Source organism: Crassostrea angulata, chromosome 3 (genome assembly GCF_025612915.1).
Source record: "Crassostrea angulata isolate pt1a10 chromosome 3, ASM2561291v2, whole genome shotgun sequence".
In the NCBI taxonomy this organism is placed as follows: Eukaryota; Metazoa; Mollusca; class Bivalvia; order Ostreida; family Ostreidae; genus Magallana; species Magallana angulata.
This window is the reverse complement of record NC_069113.1, coordinates 34345487-34372618: the sequence shown is the minus strand read 5'-3', so window position 1 is coordinate 34372618 and position 27132 is coordinate 34345487. Positions and strand designations below refer to the sequence as shown.

Below are 27132 nucleotides of genomic sequence, written 5' to 3'. Positions count from 1 at the left end.
AGAAAGATATGCCACATATTCACCAGGCTCAAATGATATAAATGCATTGTCTAAAATGCTATACCACCGAATTTCTAGAATATCACCAGGTCTGGGAAGCTGATTTGTTGTATCCTTATGTGTATTATTTAAGGAAGAAATGTTCTTTTCATCTAAAAAAAGGTTCAATTTGTGAACGACTCTTAAAGTTCAAACAAATCATAGCTAGATCTAAAGTTGTAGTGTGGAAATTACAACCTGTGCATTTTCTTACAGATCTGCAAATGTTATCCAGATTGTGTTTGACTATTTGTTCGGAATAATTTTCTTCATCTATGTTTGAGTATATTGTACATTTGTGATATCCATTGTCTTCTTTCAAATCAAGGTAGTTTATGCATGGCTTTCTGTAGATTTGCGTGTCTTTGTAACTAAAAACTTTTTCCATTTCACGAACAAATACCATACGCATTCTACTCAAATTTTCTTTTATCATGTGGATTCTGCCATCTGGCGGTAGTCCCTCCTTGTTTTCAATGCATTCTTGGCAAACCAACCTCAGAACTCCATTCACAAATTCTCCACTTCTAAAGAAATCATTAATTTCTGCCGATATTTCATTTTCAACAATTTTGTCGTCTGAGAAGTTCACAGCTGCTTGAATAATTGAAGAAATAAACTTTGGGCGTATCTTTTTTGGAAGACCTTTTAATCCTTTCAAAATATTTTCATCATTTATGCCCTCGATTGGCGCCATGACTTGAAAATACTTTTCTGCATCTTGAAGAACCTTTTTGTATGATGTATTATCAATATAAACTATTGATGCAGCTTCAACTAATTTATTGCTTCGTGATAGAAAGAAGAGGTCCCTGTCTTCAACTAATTTTCCCGATGAGAGACTCCTACAGAAAAATGTCATTGCTTTTTTAGCAGTTTTCAGTTCATTTGGGTTCAGTTCGTTACCGTTTAAGTAAATTTGATGCAGAACATTTGCAAATGTTTTTGGTGAAACTCTTCTAGATGCTCCAAAGCGTTCAAATAGTGTAAAGGAACCAAGGAGGTCATCTGGCACATCCATTAAATACGGAATCATTTTGAATTCTTCTTCCAACTGAAGAACAAATCTTGAGCAAGGAAATATTCCTGGGAATTCTGACAAGAACACAAAAGGAATATTTTTAAATGTCTCCATATCAAATGATGAAAATACTGTACCATCTCTTGCATATTCATAGAATTTAATCATAATGCTGGAAATCTTCTCTACTCCAATATCAAGAAGACTTTTTTCAGATAGCCCTCCTAACCGGTTGCACACTGTTTTTATGTGCCTTTTTATATTTTCTTTTGATGGCTTTTTAACTTCAAGTTGAGATAAATCGAGACAACGTATTTCGGAGGAAACCAAGTACGGTAAAATTTTATATTGAGTCCATGCAATATCAACATATGTGCTCATTACCGAACCGCCGAATGCTATCAAATGGTTTGAATCATCGACTGGATTTGGACAAATTTTGGTGTAATAAGATTCTATTTTACACGGTACAATAAACTTGATTTTACTTACTCGTTTAAGGAATTCTGAAGAGTGGAGCTGCGACGAGATTAATAAATGGCGAACAAGACATTCAGATTTTTTTTCAAGGTCTTTAGTTAAGCCGCGTTCTCCTTGTAATTCTTGTTGCAATGCAAATTTTAAAAACAGTTCAGTTGTTATTTCTGTTATCATGCCAGCAGTAGTCATGAATACTTTCCATACAACACTATTAAATGGCTTTGGTGGAAATCGCAATGAATCTTCGCACATGACAGTCATCAACTCATTAAATGGACTAAAGAAACAGGAAGCTTTAAAGTATGCTCGATCGCTCTGAGGTATAAATGGTGTCTTTTTTAAAGCATTAATGAGGAGGTTCTGCTCACTGTCATAGTTTCCAGAATTCTTTAGTAAGTCATCTCGTATATATAACAGATGTTTCATTCTGTTTTCTTTCGGTAAATTATGAAAAAACGGTAGAATATGCATAGCATACAAATCACATATACTTTGTTCAGCCACATTAAATTGCTGAAATATGTCTATCAATCTATTATTCTGACGTAGTAATATTTTCCCTGTCTTCTCGGCCCATACTATTATTCCATCTGCGGGGAGACCTCTGGGAAGTGCTAGTATATCACGGTTTTCTTCTAGAGTTATTTTTTGTCCATGTACTGTCGTGAACAAAGGTAATTTTCTTAGCATCGTAAGACATTTTTGGCTGTTTGGCAGTTTAAGAAGCTCTTGAAGGCCACCAGCGAAATACTCCATAACCGTGTCACAGTCATTCACATTTATATCTTCATTGGTTTCAAGTATTTGCTTGTGAACAAACAAACATTCCAAAACATCCAGAACTCGACCCTGAGACGCAACAAGATATCTCAGTGGATGTACGTGAGGCAAAAAATCACTATTCAAAACTGGCAAATTCATTTTTTTTAAAGATGATAACATTGCAGCTTGAAATGTTGACAAATCAATAACATGGTTGGCATTCTCCAATGGAAATAGCTCATTTTTGACGTCATTTGCAAATCCGAAGAATCGTTTACCGCATATTTTAGTGGTAGGGATTATACTCCAGGGTAACATTGAATGAAGAATTTTCTTTATTTTTATTTGATCTCGGATCTCTCCTACCTCATCTCTGAGAAATGTCCACAATTTAAGCATCCATTGTTTATTTGGAATAACAGTCTGGTTTGGATTCCATTGACATATCTTATGACGAAATACGTCATAGTTGATGTTAAATGGTAAAAGTTCCACCAACTGTTGAAGATGCATCACTTCAATGCATCCAACTTTTTTGTCTCGAAGTAGTTTTTGTAGCTCAGGATGTAATATTTTTTCTTTTGACTTTGGAATCAAATCTGAGAATGAAGTCAGAAAGACAGGCTTATCCGATCTAAATTCTACAAGATTTCCAGTTTCCAATAAACACAGTGGTAGCCCTTCTATTTCATTGCAAAAGTTTTCACAGTTACTGCAAAAGTCGATTAAAATCTTTACATTGCGAACTGTTATTAGAGGCGAAGAATTCAGTTCTAGCTTTCCATCACTTTTTATACGGCTTTTTATTTGGCACAATGAAGATTTCAAAAACCTTACCAATATGTCTGGATTAAACTTGTTTAAAGCTAAACCCGAGCTTTCAATACTAGCACAGACCCATGAAGGAGTGTTTACAACCTTTGCTCCAAGATTTTTAGATATTGTAATGATATCATCATCTTGGTGATTTTTTGTTATATCTAAGAAAAGTACATTTCCTTCATCTTCACACAATGAATAACATGAAACGTCAAGATCTGTTCGATCTACAAAACGATGAGATAAAAACATTCGCATTTGTCTCTTCGAAATATATTCGTAGACAGCTTTAACAAAATCCTTCCAGTATTTATCACCAGCGTCTTCAATATTAGGGAAAAAGCTGTGAAAATTGTCTATTTTGTCCTGCATTTCTGCTTGACGACCGCTTGCTGTTGAATCTAGACCAAGCGTCTTCTGCAAATATTCCATAGCTTCAGCATATATTGGTGCAATTACTTGACACAGCAAGAGATTATTCCACTCTGTACGATAGGCTTTTTTGATATCCTTCCATAAACCTCTCCGAGATTCGTTATCAAGAGAGAAATGACCATTAATATGCATGGTTAACCCGGTTTCACAAGGTAAAGGTAGAAAACAAAATGCAGATGCGTCTGATAGAGATTTATCTAAAGGCACTGCAACTCCACCTTGAGGCAAAAGTCCTAAGTCATCATCATCAAATGCAGCTTGCACTGAAGCTGGAATTTCAGTTTCACTTTTGAAGCCAAATGTCTGAAAAATGCACCACTGGCGATCTTCAAGCGAATTTCTTTTTAAAGTCACATGATATTGCACGTCTTTTTTCTCCTTATTGAAAATTTCCTTTTTTTTCTTAAACTGTGTAGCCTTCTCTACCACATATTTATCAAAAGCTAGTTTATCATTTTGATGTTCTTTTAAAATCACCAATTCAGTACAAGTATTTTCAATAAGTTTTCCATTTGTGATGCTTGCAATTTTAATTTTCCGTACATTTCGTAGAAAAAGTAATGACTTTGAAATCTCTGATTCAAGATTATGTAACATTTCACTGATACTATGCTCAGTCACTTCTTTCTTTGAAAGTTCAGATTTTTCAGCAAATGTCTTCGTGCGGAGTGGTAGCCGAAATATTGTTCCAGTTGACTGAAGCAAAATCTTCTCATGGTAACAAGTAAAAACATCTGGAAAAGATTTGCGCAAGTCATCTAAATCAAGAAATCTGGCTCCTGGTGAATTTTCATCTGCATCAGGCGCGTATTTGCAATTTGGATCCATAACACAGAGTGTATCTTTATCTTTATCTGGTGATTTTGAGAGAAACGAGGGTACATCTGTTATGTGGTAAACAGCATTGAATCCAACACCGTATTGTCCAGTCTTTGTTGGATCATCTCCTTTAGATCCTCGTCCTAAATGCTGAATTCCAGCAATATCCTCATCAGTAAAGTAACTGTTATTGTATATTAAAAGGGCAGGTCCCTGAAGAGGATGCCATTTTGATTCAAAGGTTTTTTTAGTCCCATATGTGTTAAAATCTGTAATGAACATGACCTCACTGGCTTTAGCATCATCAGCATTCTGTAGCATTTCTTTTAAAACCGATTCGCTACATGGATATTGCTGAAGAATTCTTTTGATTCTGTCAGATAATTCCTCTTTTTGTCCAAACGGCGTGATATAATTTTGCACTAAAGACCCTCTTATTTTTGACTGTACCCCAAGAATTTCTGCATCTTTTCCTCTAATTCTAGGATGAATGAATTTCAACGACTTGCCTTTTCGTAACAATGTGCTGTCATCTCGGCATAGGTTTCGAATAGGAGACAAAACTCCATTTTCGTCTGGTATACAAAGATCTTTAAACTCCTCGGGAGGACTATGCCTATCAGTCACAATAGCCAACAGCTCAACTAAATTGCATGCAAGTACCAAAGATTCTTCATCCAGCACTCCGTCATTCTCTTTTGCCATTTCCTTCAAAACTGGTATAACGTCTTCTTCATGAAATGTTTTTTTGACCCCAATTGATTTCAAAAAGGATTCATTTATCTTCCACTGGATTCGATCTAATCCGTATAACTTTGGACTGCACTTGACAGGAATAGTAAATGCGGTTTGATTTGGCCTGACAAAGGTATCGTCAATCAGTAAACAAGGAACACTCTTGAGATTTTCAGTTTCTTCTAGAGTATTATTTCTGCATGCATTATCTAAATACCTGTATATATCTCTACATATATTACCGAGCAAGTGCTTTGATGCATCTGGAAGTAAATCAGGGTTCACATTTTGACAAATTGTTATCAGCTGTTGGATTACTGTGGAATGTTGAACAGTATGATTTACTCCTATTTTTGTAAGGATATTTCTGGGAGACACAGAACCTGTCAACAATTCTATATCAATAATAAGTCTTTGACAACCTACTAAGGTCGCAACATTGTCCATGTAAATATCAGCTGGTTTAGCAAGTAAACATTTATAATGTTTGTTTTGATGTTTTGAACATGGTGCAGAGAATGCACTGCTGTTCTTTTTATCTAAAAGCCAAGGGAAATGCCAGTCTTTTGGTTTTTGCAATGTAGGGAGGAATGGAATATTCTTAATTTTATCGGCAAAATCTTCATTCAATGTTTTGCTTTCTTGAATATATGCCAAAATGCACCTACATTTCTCAATGCCACATTGTAAGCATTGTTTTGCAACATGTAAAACTGACGCTATTCGTTTGATTAAAAGCTCATCAGAAAGTACATTTGTCATCATTCCCATCGACTCTAGAAGAGACTGTCTTTGATAAGTTTCAAACTCTTTGACAGGGAATCTTTCTTCCTCTTCACAAAACAAAGATGCTACTTTACCACTTCTTTTGACTAATTCCTTTGGCATTTTCAGAGTTCCATTTGGAGATGTTGGAATACATCTTATTGTTTTCATTTTTGAACAAATATTTTTATTTTTCTTGTCTAATGCAAATTGAACAAGACTTTTTCTCATTTCCAACGTCCAGAATTTATCGTCTATGTTTTTTAGAAATATATCTAGGAAAAAATCTTCAAAGGAAATGATCTTTGTCTGAATCTCTTCTGGTAGTGTTCCAAACATTTCAAGATATCCACCAACAATCTGTTTTTTGAGAGATATTAAAAAAACTTGTTCATTTTCCCTATATTTTGTTGCTGCCACTGTAGCAATTTCTCCTATGACTGACCCTTGTAAATCAAGATCCAAGAAAATACACTGGCTCAAAGGCAACCATCTTTTCTTTCCACAGAACACTTTGCTGTCTCGCTGTACAACTGAGACATAAAACATTTTGTAAAAGGCGTTGTACAAATTACATTGATGCGTTTTGTTAACAATCGGCCATATCGTTTCGTATTGCTCACACAAAATTTTATTGTCATTTAAACTCTCTATCAAATGAATGTATGCATTGACCACGGCATCAGAAAGCAGTGCTGAATTCCATTCGTTCTCAAAATCATTTTTGTCGTCGGTAGTACTTGAGGAGAGTTGTCTCCTATTTGATGACACTGCAAATGAGCCATTGACATGCAATGGAAGAGGGGAAATAACTGGCAATGGAAGGTAACAAAAGATATGGCTTTCTTTGTAAAATCCTTCTGGTGTCTCCTTTAGAGGTGAACAGGTTAGGATATCGGCATTTTCTTTAAGATACATGGCTGTGCTTGCCAGAGGCAAAACCCCTTTATGAGACATATTTTCCCCCATATCTAAGGTCACTGTTGTACCAGATGCCCATGAAATTATCCATTTTGTCTCTGATGTATCATTTTTTAACTTACAAAAAAGACGACACTGTTTGGTGGCCTCTGTCAAAATTGTAACAAACGAAGTCTGCGTAACATGTTCAGGACACTTCCTCCAATCTTGTTGATAATTTTTCATTGCTGACCCAAATTGCTGTAGTATATTAGAATCAAATGACGAATTTTCATTTCGACACACGCGGTGCAAGAGAATTGGATTATTTGTTAAACTCTCTTTAGGTAGATGGTAAAATTCAATTTCTTTAACATGCTGAGTAAATAAAATTATGTTGCCAACGTTTTTCACAAACAATTGAATCATGCTTTTGATTTCTTGTTCATCGTATGTTTTGTTACTTATTTCACTGCTGGCAGCCTGTTCATTTGTTCTAAATGGAAATCGAAAAAGTGTTCCGGTAAATGAAGGATTCTCTGTATCCAAATTGCATCCAAATATTCCATTAAACGGCTTGAACTGGTTTTTCATCCTGCGAATCAAGATCTTGTTTTTTGTTGCTGTAAGATCTATTTTCAATCCCGGATTATTTCTTTTAACAGCCTTTCCGATGTATTTTGCATGTGGGTCAAATATCACCATATTTGAACCAGTTATGAAACTGGGGACATCAGTTAAGTTATATACGGAACAAAAACCAAGACCAAATTTTCCAACTTTAGTCAAATCGTTTTCTTTTGTTGCTCCACTTAACTTTGTTATGTTTTCTAAATCTTTTTGAGAAAATAAAGCATCATTGAAAGCCCAGAGTGCTGGTCCCTGGCACGAAGCCATATTCTCATCAATAAGTCTCGTGCGACAGTCTTTGTTCTCTCTTTCATCATATAAAAAGCAAATTTTAGTGGCCTTTGCATCATCTGCGTTTTGAACAAGTTCTTTAGGAACTACAAAACCATCTTTGTAGTCTTTAAGCAGATTCTTAATGCGTCTAGTCAGTGGTTCCTTTTGTCCCCATTCCTGAATTCCTTCAGTCTCTGAGAGTAGATTTTCTGTTAAAGAAGGAACACCCAATTTTGCTGCAGTGTCAGATGAAACATCCTCATGAACAAAAAACATTAATTCACCATCCTCCTCTGCTAATTCTTTCAGCCATTCGGCATTGCAGTAGTTACATTCTTTGGCCGCTCGAAACTCTAATTTTATTTTATCTTTTGAATGAATGGGTATTGGTACACCCATTTCCTCAATCCCAGGTACATTTTTTAATTTATTCAGGATTCTAATTATGATATCCATGTCTGGCAAAATACAAGTACTCAAGGCATCATAAGTCTGATATTTAGATTTCAAGGAGTGCAAGATAGAAATAAGACACTCTGTTGTTTGCTGTTTTCTGCAGCCAAGGCGTTCTGCTAAACATTTCATGTCATTTGTTTGAAATTCTTTAGGTAATGGTACAAGGTATGGTTTTAAATCAATGTCATCTGAGCTTTGGTCAATACAAATCTGATTTGGCTCAACAAAACCTTCTCCCATCCACACCTTGTCTACTTTAATGTAAACATTAATCGCTGACACACAAATTTCAGCTAGATATGTATACAGCCGCTTAATAGGAAGAAGGTACTCCGACTTGTATTCTTCTTTGTAGTTGTCAACATATAATGAATGTTGTTGTAAAACTATTTCCAAATCTGGTTTTTTGTTCCATCCAAACTTTTGGATGAGAATAGGGGATGTGTCTGGTGAAATAACGGGAGCAACATATCCAACCAAATCTCCATATTTACCATTGTATACCTTAGAAGGCTTGCAAAATATATGGTTACATCTGTACCATGACAAATTTGGTAAATATGATGTAAGGGTTTGAAGAGGCTGTACAATTTCCATATCCATCAGTACGTTTTCCAGACTAGCATCTAAAGTTTGCATATGCTCTGTGAACAATTCTTCCCTCTCTGCCAGTATTGTAACAATTGCACATTGCTTTGATTTTATTTCAGCATTGACATTGTTTGTAATGCTACTTTCATGTACTGTCTTAGAGGCATAATAGATATCTTCTGGAGCCACTTGTTTTCGAGATTTGAGTCCAAACTTTCGCAACACCTTAAGTCCCTTTGAACTGATGCTTGGAGAAGGAAATTGTGATCGATCTGAAATTATTTTTTGAACAATATCATCTTGAGGATCAAATAGTTCTTGAGCTGTTTTCTGTTCATTTGATTCAGTTGTGACGAAAGGCACTTTTCTTACAAGCTGATACAGGGTTTCATCTAATTCGTATATTTTATTTTCAATGATAAATTTCATAATATTGTTCACTTGTTCTGTGTTGTACTTTTTATCTAATACGCTTTTGAGAACGTTTGAAAATATTTCAGTATCCCGAAGTTCATAAGCTCCAAGTTGCTTGGCAAAATGAATGATGTTGCTTTCTAAAGTTTGAATAACTTCTGAAGGATATGGTACAGGTATCTCCCTTGTCAATAAATTCTTATTCTCAATGATGCTTCCGAACCCCTGTGATGTTGAAAAAACTTCCATCATCTGTAATACTTTCAATGAATCAGTTCCGAAGTTGTGACGATCCTTGCATAAAAAGTACAGAAACTCATTTTTCTGATCCGGACTGCTCTGGCTGTTAAAATGTTGAATATAGTTAATCAAGGTAAACTTTTGAGCAAGCAAACCAATGGCATTATCTACATTCATTATAGATACATCAGGAACAAAATGATTCAAATTGGGATGATCTAAAATAAAATCTGGCACATTTTTCAACACTTTGATACAGAACATATCCAAGCATTTGGATATATTTTCTGACACATTTCCAATCATTATGTCTTCTCTCAGTGCATGCAATTGATACTCTTTGTCATGAAGTTTTTCAGGAATGAGGGGAAGGTCTTGAAATATATGTAACTTCAGCGGAAACTCCTGAACAATGCATTTCCATACTTTCCTTAGCCAATTGAAATCAAGACTGGAATTGGAGATATTCCAATATATTGGATACTGGTCGCCACTTATATTTTTCTGAATGGTTTCTTTTAGAAGGAGGATGAACGATTGCTCTTGCAAATATCGAATCTGGTATATATCTGAAATTTTAAGTTTTAAGAAGATATGTCAATTACTGGTATAATTTAAACATTGCATGTAATTTTATACTTGTATCATAAAAGGAACAAAATATATGAATTTCTGAAAGCAATATGAACTGTACTTTTTAGATTTTTTTTTGCTGCAAAAACCTGCTAGTATGATATATAAGTTTGCATGTAACTTAAACTTTTATGGTAAATAAGGTTTGTACATGTAAATATTTTTGTAAATATTTTTGTCAGAAGAAATATTTTTCTTATAAGGAATATATAGCAAATCAATTATTGTACAGGACGACAATAATTCAATTTTGCTCCAATTAAGGCTTTTTAATGGCTTTTCCCTCGAAAATATAACTAACAGAAATTTAAAAACCATGATGTTTTTGTTATTTAAGTAGAAAATAACATTTTTGTAAAAAATAAATTCAACATAAATATTGCAGCTCATATTGCTTTAAAAAAACGAGACCTTTAAGAGATTTACTGTAATAATTAGAAATGGGAGATGCTTTTGCCATTTTATGTTTTAGTGGCCCATTATTTTGTACCTCGAGCGATCGTTTTATTTCAAAATTTTAGTACTATTAGTTAGAGGACTGGTTCACGGCGAAAAATAGATTTACTAAACTTATGATGTTTTCATCAAATTTCCCCCACGCTTAATTAAACTGGAAATGTTTAATTTAGTTACATGTCTACAGTAGATCAAGACTTTAATACTCTCCCTTCTATTAATTAACAAGAGGCCCAAGGGCTACATCGCTCACCTTAGCTTAATTGTCAATAAAAGCTTTAGACCGTCTTTAGGAGTATCAAATACAAAATAGACAACTTAATAGACTATATATCTTGATTTTTAAAAACTTTTAAATTTTTCTCAACATCTTTTTAAGTTAAACATTGAGTTCCTACTGGTGTTTTAGTTTTTAAAAATAAGATCTTTAAATATTTTTTCTATTCATTCCTCCCCCCCCCTTGTGATCCACATTACCCCTGAGAATTATGAATAGAACAAATTGAAATCTACACTACCTAAAGATGCTTTCACACAAAGTTCAGCTTTCTGGCCAATTGGTTTTTGAGAAGAAGATTGTTAAAGATTTATCTCTTTATATTCCTATGCAAACATCTGACTCCCCATTGTGACCCAACCATACCCCCCGGGAGGATGATTTGAACAAACTTGAATCTACACTATCTGGAATGCCTCCAGCAAAGTTAAACTTTTTCTAATTCGATCCCTCCATTGTGGCCCTACCCTACTCCTGGGGATAATGATTTGAACAAATTTGATTCTACACTTCCCGATGATGCTTCTACCAAAGTTACAGCTTTTATGGCCAAATGGCTTTTGAGAAGCTTTTTAAAGATTTGTACCTATACATTCTAATGTAAAAATTCGACCCTCCATTGTGGCCATACCCTACTCCCGGGGATCATGATTTGAATAAACTTGAATCTTTACTTCCTGAAGATGTTTCAACACAAGTTTCAGCTTTTCTGACTAAATGTTTTTGAGAAGAAGAGTTTTGAATAATTCCAACGTATTTTCAATAATTCAATATTATCTCCCCTTTTAAGAGGGCGTGGCTCTTCATTTGAACAAACTTGAACCACCTTTACCCAATAATGCTTTGTGCCAAGTTTAATATTGGCCCATTAGTTCTGGAGAAGAAGCTGAAAATGTAAACTAACACGCTTACAACGACGCCGACGCCGACGACAGACAACAGACAAAGAACAAGTGTACTTATGGACCCCAGTAAAAAGTGAAAAAATGAAATTTCAAATTAAGCATATTTTTTTATCTGATTGATATTTTATCTATTGATATTTAAACAATAAGAACCAATAAGTTTTAGCGCTGAATTTAGAGTATGTAAAAAGCACGAAACTTTACAACATAGTAGGGGTCATCCGACACTTGTGATTCTATATAGTAAATCGAGGACGGGCATTTATTTCAAAGCCTTCGTTTACTGTTACCCTAAACTTTTGGAAAAGACAAAAGACGCATCATACATTAAGAAAACTTCTGTGAAAATAAGAAGTTTGTACAATATTAGCCTTGTATATAAAATATGAAAAATGAATGAAAATTTCAAGGTTTTTCCTGTAGCAGTGACAGCCATTACCTGCGTGACCTATTTTTGAACCCACGTATGGTATAAATTATTTACGTGGGTTCTATTCAGGTAGTCTTGTCAAATGTGCTCACTGTAAAACACTGACACGTTTTAAATCGCTTTTCATCGACTTTGTATGGTCAGGAATGTTTGTTTGATCACTATGGTAATCACTATGGTAATATGCAACTAAAAAGCGTTTTCGAGTTTTTCCAGACGAAAAGTAATGCAAAAAGTGTAATTCAGCAAACGTGCCGATCGATCCAGGAACAGAATAATGTTGGTTTAAATGTCTCCTCCCTCTGATTTAAATAGACTCAGCTCAAGTAGGTTCGATACGATATATCCGGATTTAGGTTATCCATTTAAAAATCCTCAATTGTTTAAAAAATATGTTAATTTTAGTAAATTTAAGCGTGCATATAAATCAGAAGGATCCAACAGAGCTTAAATATTACGAAAAAAGCAATTTGTTAATATTTTGTACATAAAAACGGCACTGAAAAAGGGTCCATTTTCTATAGCTTATTTTTATTTATTTTTTTTATCAAAAAAGTTTACGTAAGCCTCAGGTGAGCTAAAAAGGGAAATATGTTTAAGTACTATTAAAGAAAAAATTGGCACAACAGATACCAAATATATTTGAAAGGAGACAACCATGTAAATCATTCTTTAAATATATAAAAATTATTCAGTTTTATTTATAAAAATTCAGTTTTATTCATAAAAATTTGGCAATAGTATAATATTTGACTTTTGGACAAATGCATTCTTTAATCAATATAAACATAAGACGTCACAGATTTATATATTTAGTTGACTCTAAATGGTGAAGGCCATGAGTGAAACAAGCATTGTTTATTTTTGAAAAGAATAAGAAAGCCTAGAACGTGTAAACAGATAAGGTGAGTTTTGGATGAGGTCATCGAGATGTATCGGTGTCGGGAGCTTTCATCTACTGTAGACTTGTAGATGTAGTGTATACAAGACTTGCGTCCCCATACAAAAAAGGGAATTGGCAAGAAATTATTATTAGAAAATAAATATATTTAACTGCATAATTTCTATACGCTTAAATTACAAAGTCATCAGAGTTACATGTAGCGATATAGGTTGCATTTTATTTATAAGATACGCAATATCAACGAAATTATGTTTACACGAACTAAAACAGCAAAAATTTGACTCGCCATGAAAATTGACTCCCACCGAATTGATATCATTTGACAGTAATAATCTGAACCAATTATCATCTGAGGCATTCTAGCATAATTAGCCAAACATAATACATAAACATGAATGCAAATATATAAATATTGCCTCTCACCTTCTTCAACGATGGTTACAAAAATATCTTGAACGTCTTTTGGTAGAGGTGACAAGATCCTATCTTCCATTCCAACAAGTAATTCAATCTTCGAATTGGGCACCATGTATATTTCACAGGAGCTAGTGTTATCCCGATCAAATTTAATGTAGGTGCCATTGCGCAGAGGAAGAAGAGCAAGATCATCAAGGGCATTGTATTGTCCAGCGCTTAGAAGATATCTTAAAAGGTTGATTTTTTCGTCATCGCTGCAGTTCAAGTAGGCGTCGGAGGTTCTCAAAAGCCTGTTATTTGTTTGAAATCAGTAAAAACAGAATTCAGTGATAAATTAACAAACCAAAGTAAATTGGAGAAATAGACAGAGCTTACACTGCATTTTATCACTGACGAATGTATGAAAATTAATTGATTGCATTGATATTTGTTTTATGAGTACTTATCAAAACAAAAATATACTTTAATTGAAACTTTGAAAAAAATGTTCTGGGTAAATTTTTTTGCATGAAACCATCCATGTTTAAAAAAAAAACTATAGGTAAGTTGTTCATGTGACCTGTTTATAAAATCAGGTGTGACCTCCTGTTTCCCTTGCAGTTGCAACGTATCCCATACATGCTCTTCCACTTCTACAGTATTTTGACAATACATTTCAAGGATTCGTCTTAAGGTTGTGTCCACTGCAAAATATTGAAATAAGAAACAGAATTCAAATTAATATAAATACTTCGATCCAGTCAAGATTGCTTGAGGGACATCAAATGCAAAACCTAATTATTTTGTAGTAATTTTTAAAATCTTGAAAAACCTATTACATTTACAAGATTTGATCCGCATGAATAAAACGGAAAGGAATTTTTCACATTAGCTTTGATACTCATAGGTTTATTCTTAAAGGAAACTTATATGTCTACTGTAGGAAATATGTAAAACTAGTAAATATACAAAATTTTAAAGTTCATGAGAAAACAGCTATAAATTATTACTTGAAATATAACATATTAGCATCTTTTCATTTCCATTATGTTTCTGACAAAGGAATATATATTACATGCATTTGATGATTTGTATATTGTTTTTAGTAAAATTTCATGCTACAATCTCCTAAGGGAGGAAATAAAGAAAGAATGAATGAAAGAAGGCATTTAATCAAGACGAGTTTCAACACATTGTATTGGCTAACGATTGTCTAATCAGAGTGTTGTAAGCGGAGTCTAGACACCACCAACAGCCGTGTTTATCTCCCTCTTGTTTCAAAATGGATGGAAAGATTTATCATTAGTTCATATCAAAATGTAAAAAAAAAATGATATTTTTTTGTTGATCACCCATTTAAATTATTTAATGAAGAAGCAAAAATATATACACCTGTGTATTTATTGAAACAGGTTAATCACAGCGGTAACTAGCAAGGATGTCACAATCGGGGGGTGGGAGGGGGTGAGCATCTTTTATATTATGAACGTGGGAAAAAGGTCATCAATAATAAATGCATCGTCGTCTTGCTCCTTTAACAATAAACATTTTAAAACGTACGAGTGAGATAGTGTGTGCATGTGACCATTGATGCAAATCTACACCTCATCTTTAATAAACTTTAGAACATCCCTGACCTTATAACCTGTAATATAATTTTAGCTCCTATTCCCATTATGGATATTTTTTTAAAAAAAATATCCATGAGGAAATCGATAAAATTATTCACACAAAACCTTACTCATTGACCTTTGACTGTTTTAAGAAAATATCATACTAATTGGTTTTGGTAAGTGAATAAGTGATTTAAAAATACATGTATTAGCATAAATGATATTGATATTTAAAAGTGATATAGAAATCCAAGTATTCTAAGAAAAAAGATCATATCAACTAAACTGTACTTACATGTTCCAAAGTACTTTGAGCTTGAGGCTATTACAATAAACACTTTGATAAAAAAAAATAAATAATAAATAAATTAACTCATGTCTGGTACCTTTATTCGCGATTTTGGTTTGTCTGAAAAACACGGCCTGTTCCTTGGTAATCCATTTTCCTCCTTCGTTGGTGGTAAAAAATATTGGGGAATGTTCTAGTTTTTCTTTTAAGGGCAGTATAAGAATTTTCCAGTGTTCGTCAATTTCATTCACATTTGGTATGCAACGTGACACGGTTGCTACATGAGCTTTGTCGTTTTCGTTATTTGAACTTTCTTTTACTAGTTCTCGTAGAAAAGTAAAATAAACCTCTGATAAAACCTCAATAACGAGTGCTTGGTTCCACTGAATTGACTTATCTGTGTGGGTATGATTTCGTATCTGATCTGTGGTCGGCCATTTCACAAAACGCCTGCTTTGGTTAAGGGCAAAAAATCCATTGACATGAATTGGCAATCCACTAAGGTTTTCCTCTGTCAGTGGAAGTGGTAAAAAGCAAAAAACATGGCCTTGAAAATTTGTAGGACAATCCATATCCATAGCTACACTTACATAGGGACTGTAAGACAGAGAGTCATCATTTGAAAGTTTTTGCAAATGTGAGGACATGCTGCTTCTCCCTTGGAACAAATTCATTACCTTCCATGATTTGCTCATGACATCGCATCCATGATCTTTTACACAGATTGTCATGAAATAACTGTTTTCAATGTCGGATTGAAGATCAACTTGAATATGCGACTTCATGATATTTCTGGCTGATCGGACAGCTTCGATTGTTGTTCCATCTATTTTTACAGAATAATGCACCTCCCCTATGTCAATAGTTCTATACGCATTTTCTTCTCGAAGTAAAGTGATACTTTCAAGACATTTTAAAAAGAGCAATGATACTGGGGCCTCATCCTTGAACGACATAAACAGGTCATCAACTTTCGACTTGTCGTAAATGTTGTCTGAGAGTTCTGTCTCCTCTTGGCGCAGAGGAAATCTAAATATGGTTCCATTGAAGTGCCCACATTCCAGAGTATTTTGATCAAAACCAAACACCCCTGAGAATGCCTTTAGACAGTCTTCTACTTTCATTTTCTTATATCTGTGAAGCTTTTTCAGTTTCATCGTCTGACAGACCTTTGAGGAATCTTGATGTGGGTCCAATACTAGAAGCTGGTCTCCACTGATGATAACTGGGTGGTCTAGAAGAAAAAAAACGTAAATCATGTAGCAAATGCAGGGGTACCAAAATATGCACAGTTTAAATTTTCATTAAGTTATTATAAGCTTAAATTGAAATAAACTAATGCATTTTTTCAAACAATGTCATATCAATCTTAATGTCATTTATTCGATGACAATTTGAAAGTTCATAAAAGTAGTTCATTTTCTTACGGAGGAAGTTACATAAATGTAGTATTGGATTATTAACTGAAATACAACACAACTTATATTAATCTAAATCAGGTCATATTGTAATAATTTTGTAATTGCATCATTTGGAAAGTGAATACTCAGACAAAATCGGGCAATTTTCTAAAATTCTTGATTAATGTGGCATCATTAAATTTCGAGGGGGCCAATTTTTCTGGATGTCTCAAATTTTACAGGTTCGTGGGGACGTAATTTCGTGTATTCTCATATATCTACAAAAGAAAATATGATGATTCCACAGTTTTTTGTATAATATTTATCATAGTAAAGAATCATGGGCATTTGTTGAAACCTTGAGAATGACAAATAGAAAGCATGCATAGTTTGTATGTACTCGGGTTTGTGTTATTTTATTATATTTATGTTTGAACAATCTACATATTGTTCAATTGTTTACGGTTTATTTTGTTAAATGAATTTTTTCGTTTTACAAATTCTTGAAGTTTTTACGGGAATAATCAAGTTTTTCCGCCTGCTTTTTAAACATTTAGGAAATACACTAATGCAAAATCATGCTAACTTCTGAAAAATCAAATTCCGCAAAAAATCGTCTATGACTTATTATACATTTACAGCATTCCGATGTAAAGTTTGATTACACTTGCCTAAAAAAACAAATAATATTTCGCTATAAATAGTTACTTTCTTTAAATAGGTACTATATTTGTGGTCATAACAATCATATGACAATAACAAGCATCCGTGAATGAATATCTTTACCTGTTAATCAACTCATTAAGAGATAATACCTGACCGCAAACGTGACACTTTTATCACTGAACAAGGAAATGCATGCTGAAAAAAAAATCATTTGAACTAAAAGTACCTGTAATGTGAAAAACAGATTTGAACCCCAGACCAAATCTTCCAACCTTGGTCTTGTCAAACTCTTTTATGCTGCTGTACAACATCTTGATCCCTGTCCAGTCAGCTTCAATAAACTCCGCATTGTTGTAAACTACAAGTGCAGGTCCCTTTTGCCAAAAAAAAATTCCATGATTATTAAGTTAATTTTTTAGTAATCAACAATTTGTGGAAAAAATATTGTGTAAACATACAAATGTGTATTTTAACTTGTACTTAATGAATTACAAAAATAAACTATGAAGTACCAAACTGAAATGAAAAGAATGATCATGTTCAATTTTAAACGGTTGTTTTAATATGTATGCGAATAAGAAGACTTACGAAGGTTATTAAATGTTGATCTCAAATACAAAATCTTTAAGATAGAGAGTTTGAAAGTGTTGTTATACTTTTGTTAGTAGATTTCCTCATATCACCCCCCCCCCCTTTTATTGAAAAAATAGTTTAATTTTAAAGATATACCAACATCTATTACTTTGAAAGATGATGTTTTTGTAATGTTTATAAATCAAATGTTACCCAAAGAAGAAAATACAAGTACGTTTAAAGGGTATGATCATGACTTATTCCCTTTTGTCTTGAAAATCATATTTAATATCGAAGCCAAGTTTACCTTGAAATACTTCCTGAACGGAACTCTTTTTGTTGAAGGTTCTTGCACCGCTGGTCTGTCATCATAGAGAATCTTCATTTCCGAGGCGCCAGCATCCTCTGCATTTTGGATGAGTTCCTGTTTGAAATGATTGTGATTTTTTCAGTGATATATCATTGCATATTTAGAGTTATATTATTGTGCTGCACCCATGCATAATGATACATGCATTTCTTTGCATAACAAAAATATCATTGTTCTGCAGTGTAAGAGGGGGGGGGGGGGGGCAGGAAAATGCACTTAACAATTGTGTCGGACGAATTTTTCAGTATAAACTTATGAATCTTTTCAAGAAAACAAAACAAAACAGGACTTACACACATATATCGAAAAACTCTCTTAGAAAGACAAAAAATATCATAGATATCTTCAACTATTACGTATCTCTAAATCTGTAAAAAAAAATGCATTTTTTTTAAATTTCTATTCATGTTCCCCAACATTAAGAGCAAACGTCATGAAATTGAACGATGAATTCTAGTGAACAGGATGTGATTGATGAAATTTATTTTAAAGAAATGTGAAAGATCCAATTGAAATATTGGCAGGATTTTTATGAACCCGAAGACATTCGAGAAAGTTGTTCATGATCATAAAACGTATGAAACATTGGATATGGGTTCCTGATACTATTATCTTTCTTAGCTCTCTATACGCCTTGTAAAAAAACCCAGCATAATTTGATTTTTTACACCGACTTTCCAATATTTTAGTATATATGATTTAAACCTTTTTCAGATTTTATTTCTACAACATAAGTTTTTGTTAAAAACACATATGTTAAAAGAAAATTTAATTTTACTTGAGTGTACAATTTTTTAACGATTCGTCTTTAAAATGTTTCAAATTTTGTAAGGTTAAAGAACGAGGCATAAAAGCACACCAATATCTGTTAACGATACCTTTTGAAAATTGTGAGAGATGTTCTGATATATATCCGAGTGGAAAAATATATCATAAAATTGCATTTTTTACTTATTATACTTCTCTAACGGTTATATTTTTTGTTAAAAATTGTCCATTATTGATAGAAACGGTAACATGGGACAGTCTATAGTTTATATCAGGACGAACTGTTTGTAATTCCTCTGAGTTCGCCCAAACTATTGTAAAGTAAAACATTATATTGTTTATGTGCAGACACTTTCTAAGCATCATTCAATTTGGTTTTATTGAATAATAGGAGTGTTTAATCAATTGAATGTACGAAGAAATCGTATGCATGTTGATAATCTATTCACATAATTATGTGTAGTGTGTGCAGGAAAAGTTAACAAAGAGAAACACCATGATGGAAGAGGCATGGCAGCCCAAAATGTCAATATATCCCCGTTGGGAGCGCCTCTACTCAAACTTTTCTTATGTTTTTCTCATTTCATTCATCTTTGAATGCGATTGACCACCGTCAACATGCCGACCACAATTTTGCGTTAACTTTTTGTAAACATTGTGAAACAGGATAGTGGATATTTCAAAGTAACATTTATAGTCTGTATCGGAATGTGAAAATAATAATTAAAAATTTTTATTCAATACTTTTTGATGCCTTTGAAATTATATAATTTGCAGAAAGTTTATTACCTATGTACGATGGATAACATAAACATTTCCATTCTCTAGACAATTTATTTAAAAATGCATATAGAGCTTTAGGGTTTATTTTCATATACACCCTTTTTAAATATCCGCAGATGTTCATAAAATATCAATCGGGTCGAAAGAAAGTTACCTTAAGAATTTGTCCGTCATCAGGATATTCACTCAGAATGGTTTGTAACTGTTTGATGAGAGGGGGTTGTATCATCCCCGAACATTCGACTTCGTCATCAGATTCAGTGTCTACGTCGTCTGCCATGTTGACAACCGACTCAGACTGTAAGATAATTATACAAGTAATTGCTTTCTTAAAAGCTTGCCTGACTTAACAACGTTTTTCCATTGGAAGCATCTATAAATTCCTTTTACAGATAGTAAGTTTCAATTGATGTTCATCATTTTATAAACGGAATTTTTAGATTAAGAAACAATACTAGTAAGTAATTTTCTTTTACTTTACTGCAAATTTATTATTTTAAATTAAGTTATATCATTGTTTTGAATTATTTCAGAAAAGTACATGCATCAACAAATCGTCAGCTTGAAAGCGGAAAAGAAAATAGTGAAGTTTGAATTATATTTGTCATGTTAAGATTGCAAGGTCTTTTTGTCATTCAAAAGCAAAGGTTTCTCCGAACAGAAAAGTACCAGGAATTTTTTTTAAACAAAGCTACATGTATACACACAGTGTCCTCCATAGAATCTCATCATATGATAACTCTTTAAAATGATCCCATTTTGGACTCCTCCGGTCAAATGAAATAAAACGGCCCGCTTCGGTGATTTAGTTTCTCCAGTAAATATTCCTGCTACGATTAACCTTTATCATTATTTTAAAGCAAACTGATGATTTTGTTTATGATAACAACATTAATTATTACTTAGTACATTCTACTGAAGTAGGCAGTAGGTAACAAGTTTTGTCACCCTCCCTCCTCCATTACATGGTTGTCTATTTTAAAAACAGGATTACACACAATTTACTTGAAAACTCTCGCTCGCTGTTGATTATTACATCCCAAATGATAATTTATTTTTTAAGAATTTAAATATTGACACGTTAAACATACATAGGTTTCGAAGAAGACAACTTCCAAACTTTAGATATGCGTCATGACGTCAGGCCATTTTAACAACAGCTTGGACTTAGGGCAGTACATGTCAAACTCGTATTGAATAAGAACAGGATCCACTAATGGTTAACAGTCTAGTCATTGGCTAATAGGTATAAATACATTAAACGCAACGATACTTGCCAATTTCATTCAAACTGTATTTTTCAATTAAAACAGCGTCAAATTCACACAATAAAGCAGATCTTTAAAACAGATTTTAGATTTTTACAGTCTTTAAATACTTATGAGCTTTCCATAGCCAATCAAGAAGAAAATACATAATTTTTGTCAGAATGGGAGTTCTAAGTAAAGCCTAGAATTTTCTTTTCTAAAAATAGATCCCATGCCGAGTGATAATAATAGGGTACCCTATTTTGAGGCAAAGTTTCTACATAAATGTGCAAAATTCAACCTTTTTCTCAACAAATGGTTGTAGAGAGGACACCAATAAACCCCCTTCATATTTTTCAGATGTTTAAATCTTTAAAATACGTCTGTAGTTGCACAGTTCGCCAGCTGTTTCAATTGATTAAAAAGGCATTCTTCTGTTCTTGAACGCAAACAACATTTAGAATCTCATATTCATTGCTTTTATATCTTTTGGCCACAGTTTTGGTCAGGTTCGGGCAGAAACAAGCCAGTTCAAGAAATGTTTACATTCTTATCCTCAAATGTAATGTAAAAAGGTGGCCGAACATCCCTCTTAAAATGGCTCTAATCTTTTATGCAGTTTTTAGCCGGGCTCTGCTGAAAGCAGAGTCCTGGCTGTAGGCAGGCCAATCGCCAATGTTACTATAAATAGCAAAAGTAAACAAAAACACAAACAGCGTCAAAGTAAAAGCTTCCGCTATACCAAATAGTTACACAAAGAGCCACGTTTTGTCAAAAGTGTTGGCATTTTGTTTCTTCTTTTTTAATTTCGAAAGAAATCTTTTTTAGTTTTCTTATTAATAACGTGTTTTATAAACAAGACTATGCATTTTGGACACAATGCGCATGAATTTCCATGAACTACTTTGCTCGCGTTGCAGAAATGGGAATTGAATATATAACGCTTGTTGAGAAATTCAAGGCAGCAACTGTTGAACTTTTTTCTACTAGACAGACATATTTTTGTTTATAGCCGCTTACAAAATTTGGTAGCTCTCTGACGCTTTGCCGACATTAAAAGCATGAGAGAGAGAGAGAGAGAGAGAGAGAGATTTCAGTCTTTACTACACAATATGCATAAAGACACACCAAAAGAGCCCGGCTTTCAGTACTTCAGTACTTTGATTTTTATTAATTGTAATTTTCATTTCTAAATGGTAGCGAATTATGCGGTGTGGCACCGTATTTTGAAATATTTTTCAAAGTGCGTAATTTTTCAAAGTGCGTTGTAACAATGCAGTAGCATCGGTTCCTTAAAAATGATTACAAATTGGTTATCAGAACAAAATGCTGATAATACAAAAAAAAACCCACACACAAAATAGTTCTAATAATTAGTTTCCGTCAGAAAATTTATAGTCACCTAGCCTCTTATAGATGATGCGGAAAACTATTGTAAAATGACAAAGCAGCAATTTTTAAAAGAAATGATGAAATGATGTCTCGTATCGAGAACCATTCTAGAGTTCACTGACAGACATTTATTGCTGTTTTTTAAAATTTCGCAAAAAGCTTAATACTATAATATATATTTTGCTGATTTATATTTGATATAAATCAAGCAACATTGATCGAAATTAAGCTCAATGTGCAAGTTGTTTTAAACAAAGTTTAAAAAAAAATCGCAGAACAGTTGAACTGTTCCTTTTACCTGTGCCAAAGTAATATCCAAATACGTTTAACCGTTCAATGAAGAAATGAATAGCGTGCAAGAACGTTACTGTTAAAGAGCTGTCTTGGTTGCACTATTATTAACCCAATCCGTGTCAGCATATTGAATGCACCAAGGCAACTGTTCTTCTCGAATGCACTTTATATGTTCTACTGTAATACCTAAATGTAGAACAAATACTCTTTAAAATTTTATTGTCGTATCATACAACAAAAGAAACACATTTTTATTATATGGAATTACTATCCACAGCATTTTTAGCAATTTTTTAAAAATTAATATTATATTTATAAGATTTATCGATATTTAAAGTTTGATATGTTATTTAAGAAAGATTTATTCTTTAAATTCATGTACTAGTGAATGTCCTTACATATGTGTACATATTAGTTGATCTGAAAGAAAGGTGCAGAATAGGCATACAGTTGGAGTATGGAAAAAAAAATAATCAACCTTACCGTTAAACTGCTTCGTACAGAATGGTAGAATCAATATTGCACACGTCATTCAATCATACCACGAAATCAAAACGAAAGTAATTATGGGAAAAGCTATATGTTTAATGTCACTCTGTACTGTATTGGTTTGTATGCAGCTATTTTATTTTGATGTGTTCGATCGTTTAAAAGTTAGTATTGCGTATACTATTGTTAGTTTTGAGTCACACAAAAGTTTTACTCCATCATGAAATTCGCACATATTTGATAAACAAACTAAGATAATGTAAATATATAAAGCTGTCTATATAAGTATACATTATTTAGACAGCAGTCTAAAAGTCGATTTAGGTGTTGTATTCGCGCATAACTTAAACCGCAATAAAGAATAACACCGTTTGGCAAGAGATTATGGTAAAGTATTAGTCAAATATTCTCAGCATAAAGTACAAACTCTTGTATTCATTTTTTCTGTAGATTTTCTTATTTGTATATCTGAATATAAATTTTGATCTGCATTTGTACTCGTTTGGTGACGATAGCAACTGTTGCCATCTTGAAAAATATCATTCATCTTCATTCAATGAATTTTTCTGCATAATATATCAAGTCAACACACAGAAAAGTCATTATTATTGACATGCATGAAGGTTATGTTATCTTAACCTTATCGAATAAAGCCTAAATATTAATTCAGGACGTGTGCAATTGCATTCAAGGTCACTCTTTGAGTGTTTTCGCCATTTGCTTATCAATCATTTAGATCCACGGTACAGACATCATGGACTATGAAATCTATGCAAAACAAGTCTTGTACGAAAAGCATTGGAGCAAAGGTGCTAATACATGTATTAGTTTTAATTCATATGAAGTATTTTTTCATAAATTGTAGTGTTTTAACACCAAGTGATAATATTGTTATGAATATGAAGCAAATAGTTAAAGCTCCTTTAATCAATGTGCATTTTATTAGATTTTACTTTTCATTATTAAGACTTAGTGTTAAACGTGCAACACTAATGTTATTCCACCATGCAATGACGTATTTAGAAATTGCTAACTGTCAAATGTCTCAAAGAAATTTATTCATGAAAGAATGGACAAACCAAAATAACATTTGTAAAAAATGCTTATTTGTGTCTAAATTTAAATTCCAGCTCTTTTTATTATAAGAACCAGAACTTTTTTGCCATTTCCCTTAAAATGAAATCTAGTAGTAAAAGTTTTTAATTTGACACGACTGCGTTTTATGGAGATTCAAAATATTCAATCAATAAACGATGATAAAGTGTCTGACTTTTTGAAAATATGATCATGGGCTTTTAAATTTGAATTCGTTCTTTGTCCGATAAAGCATTGATTTTTTATTTTTATTTTTTCCATTTTCAAAAATGTAAGCTGTCTACTGGGAAAAAGAAACGAAAGTTCCATTGTATTTGAATTTCTTACATGAACGTATATCCTTCTATGTCCTTTGTGTGTTTTGCTCTACAGGAGCGTACATGAGCCTACATAAGTCATTTGTTTGTATTATCACTCCTAAAATTTCTTCTTGTTTAAAAGTATGTAACGTATAATGTAAACAAATATTTGTTATGGTATTTTAGTTATTAACATGATTCAAACCGCTTATTTCATCATTTTATTCATAAATGATGTCGGTTTTCACAAATTCATATGAAGTATCTACATATCTTATATTTTATTCTTATTCATATGCACAATACTGCACAATGTAGTTATTTCAACACGCAACAATATCATGTCAATACTTATTTAGCTTTTTTTGATATCAAATAAAAACAGAACGATTTGAGATCTAAAGCTGAAAAATTTGCAAAGTAAAGACGAAAGGAATGTAGACTTTGTTTGTCTACTACAACCGAATACCAATCTTTTTGTTTTATTCTTGATTTGATGGTTTAATTCATCAAATCTTGGTTTGGGCGATATCACCCCATGCACGGATCCAGAAAATATTTACGGGGAATTCATTTTCTTTCTCCCTCAACATCTGCGTATGCTCCCCTGTATCTAGGTATCAACGATAAATTAAGCTTGTTTGATAACGGGAATTATCACTATAAATATAAACCAACTACTCGAAACGGACACGCGTAATACCAGACGCATTTCATTGATCTCCAACTGCGGTAATATCTATAACTTAAAAAAGAACTATTTGAAATCTGTCTTTATCTTTCAAATGCAATTTTAAGACAGTGTGTTTGGTGACATATATTAAAACTCAATTAATTATAATAGGAAAGTAAAATGCAACATTTAACACCATTATACGCTTTACAACATTACCGTTCATGAGTGTACAAAATCAATATATTATACCAAGTGTCTGTTTTGTCGGACAATATATTTGTCATCATTGAGATGCCATCTTTTTCGGTTACTTTATGTGTTATATATATTTTTTAATACATAGTTGATCTCTATTTTGAGAGAATATGTTTATTTGTAATTTAAGGAAATGAGCATATTGATAGGCTGTTTGGTATTGTGAAAATAGCGTTTGGTTTGTTTCCCTTTATATATCATGAGTGTATTTTTTTCCTCTTATTTTCGTCCATTTAAAAAAATGTTTTAATTCAGCACAAACCTAGATGCAGTGAGATTACGCAGCTTCAGTAAACATGGAATAATTCTATCAAATTTTAAATTTGTACTTTAAAAAAATCTGTTATACCACGAAATCCAAATTAAGGTCGAATTCATACCGTTGGCATAGGTAGCAAATAAACACGTCAACTGATTGGATGAAAATTAGGTTTTCATTCAGCAATTATTGTACCGCATTTTTTAACAGAAAAAATTTTATTTCGTTTTAATTTTAGCCATAAGTTGAGACGAGAAATGCACTCAAATCTCGTGAATGAATCCAACGAATCATATAGAAATGATTTAAATGCTTATCATTTTTTTTTGTATGTATGTTTGGTGCTGTCTATTTTAAATAATACTAAAATAGTTTTTAGGCCCCTTTTTGACAAAGGAGAAATCAATTTTAAAAACTTTTAACTGTTAAATGCAAACATAATTTTTGAGTAAAAGATCTTTCGATCAATAGACGACCTGGACTATCAGCTGCTTTAAAAATTGTTCGATAGATTGAATTAAATCTTTACGGACCTTTAAATGTCTTAAAACATGCAATTGAAACAGTGCATGACATAACTTCGTCAAACGTGCACTTTAATTTTTTTTTCGAAAACCAAAGCTACGAGGGTCAATCAAAAAATATAAAGACTTTTGCCATTGCTATGTTATAAATACTAAAAGTTGACATAATTAAACAATTTTTTCCAACAATTTAAAATAAAAAAGTTAATACATGTATATTCCTTTATTTCTAAGAATTATTAAGAATCTAATCCTGCAAAAATAAGGTCACAGCGCACGATTAAACTTAGTATTCTGTCAACAATAAACCATATTATGTTGAAAGTAAAATCTCCATAAATTGGGCTTAAAACCAAATAATATTGATATTTAAAATAAAGAATTGTCATGATATTCTATATATCAAATAATGACGGGGTATATATATTTGTTGAACAGATATTAGTAAGTAAAGACAGGTAGTCCTCTTTATAATTTACTAAAACATTGACGTTGCCGGACGTCACGGCCCAACGAAAAATATATGAAACAGTATAGATTTAACTCGAAAAAAAAGCCAATAAAAACTGTGGAAATGCTCAATGGTGGAAAAAATAAGTTAAAAATGATTTTCACACATGTCTTAACTCTTACATATTTTGTGGGGGTTGCGGTAACTGTACTTTGGACATCAAACAGAACGGAAAAGGGTAGAATATCTGTAAATATTTTGTCAAAAGAATAAACAACGTCATCTGACATTTAGGGATTTTCTTACCGT

The 27132-nt window shown here is 32.8% G+C and overlaps 1 protein-coding gene across 2 annotated transcripts; it reads right to left on the bottom strand.

The window, feature by feature from the left end:
- Positions 1 to 23030, bottom strand: LOC128176271 (sacsin-like). 2 transcript variants are annotated; one of them, XM_052842485.1, is made up of 8 exons: positions 22780 to 23030; positions 19997 to 20140; positions 18229 to 18345; positions 17575 to 17722; positions 15380 to 16516; positions 13961 to 14084; positions 13408 to 13691; positions 1 to 9948 (listed from the first exon to the last, which is right to left on the bottom strand). In XM_052842485.1, exons 2-8 carry the CDS (start codon positions 20120 to 20122, stop codon positions 149 to 151), a joined length of 11736 nt encoding a protein of 3911 aa, XP_052698445.1. In that variant the 5' UTR covers positions 20123 to 20140; positions 22780 to 23030; the 3' UTR covers positions 1 to 148. The 2 variants fall into 2 exon arrangements, with proteins under 2 accessions (XP_052698445.1, XP_052698446.1); XM_052842486.1 differs by lacking the exons at positions 1 to 9948; positions 13408 to 13691; positions 13961 to 14084 and having other exon boundaries at positions 16392 to 16516; positions 17621 to 17722.
- Between the last annotated feature and the right edge of the window lie 4102 nt (positions 23031 to 27132).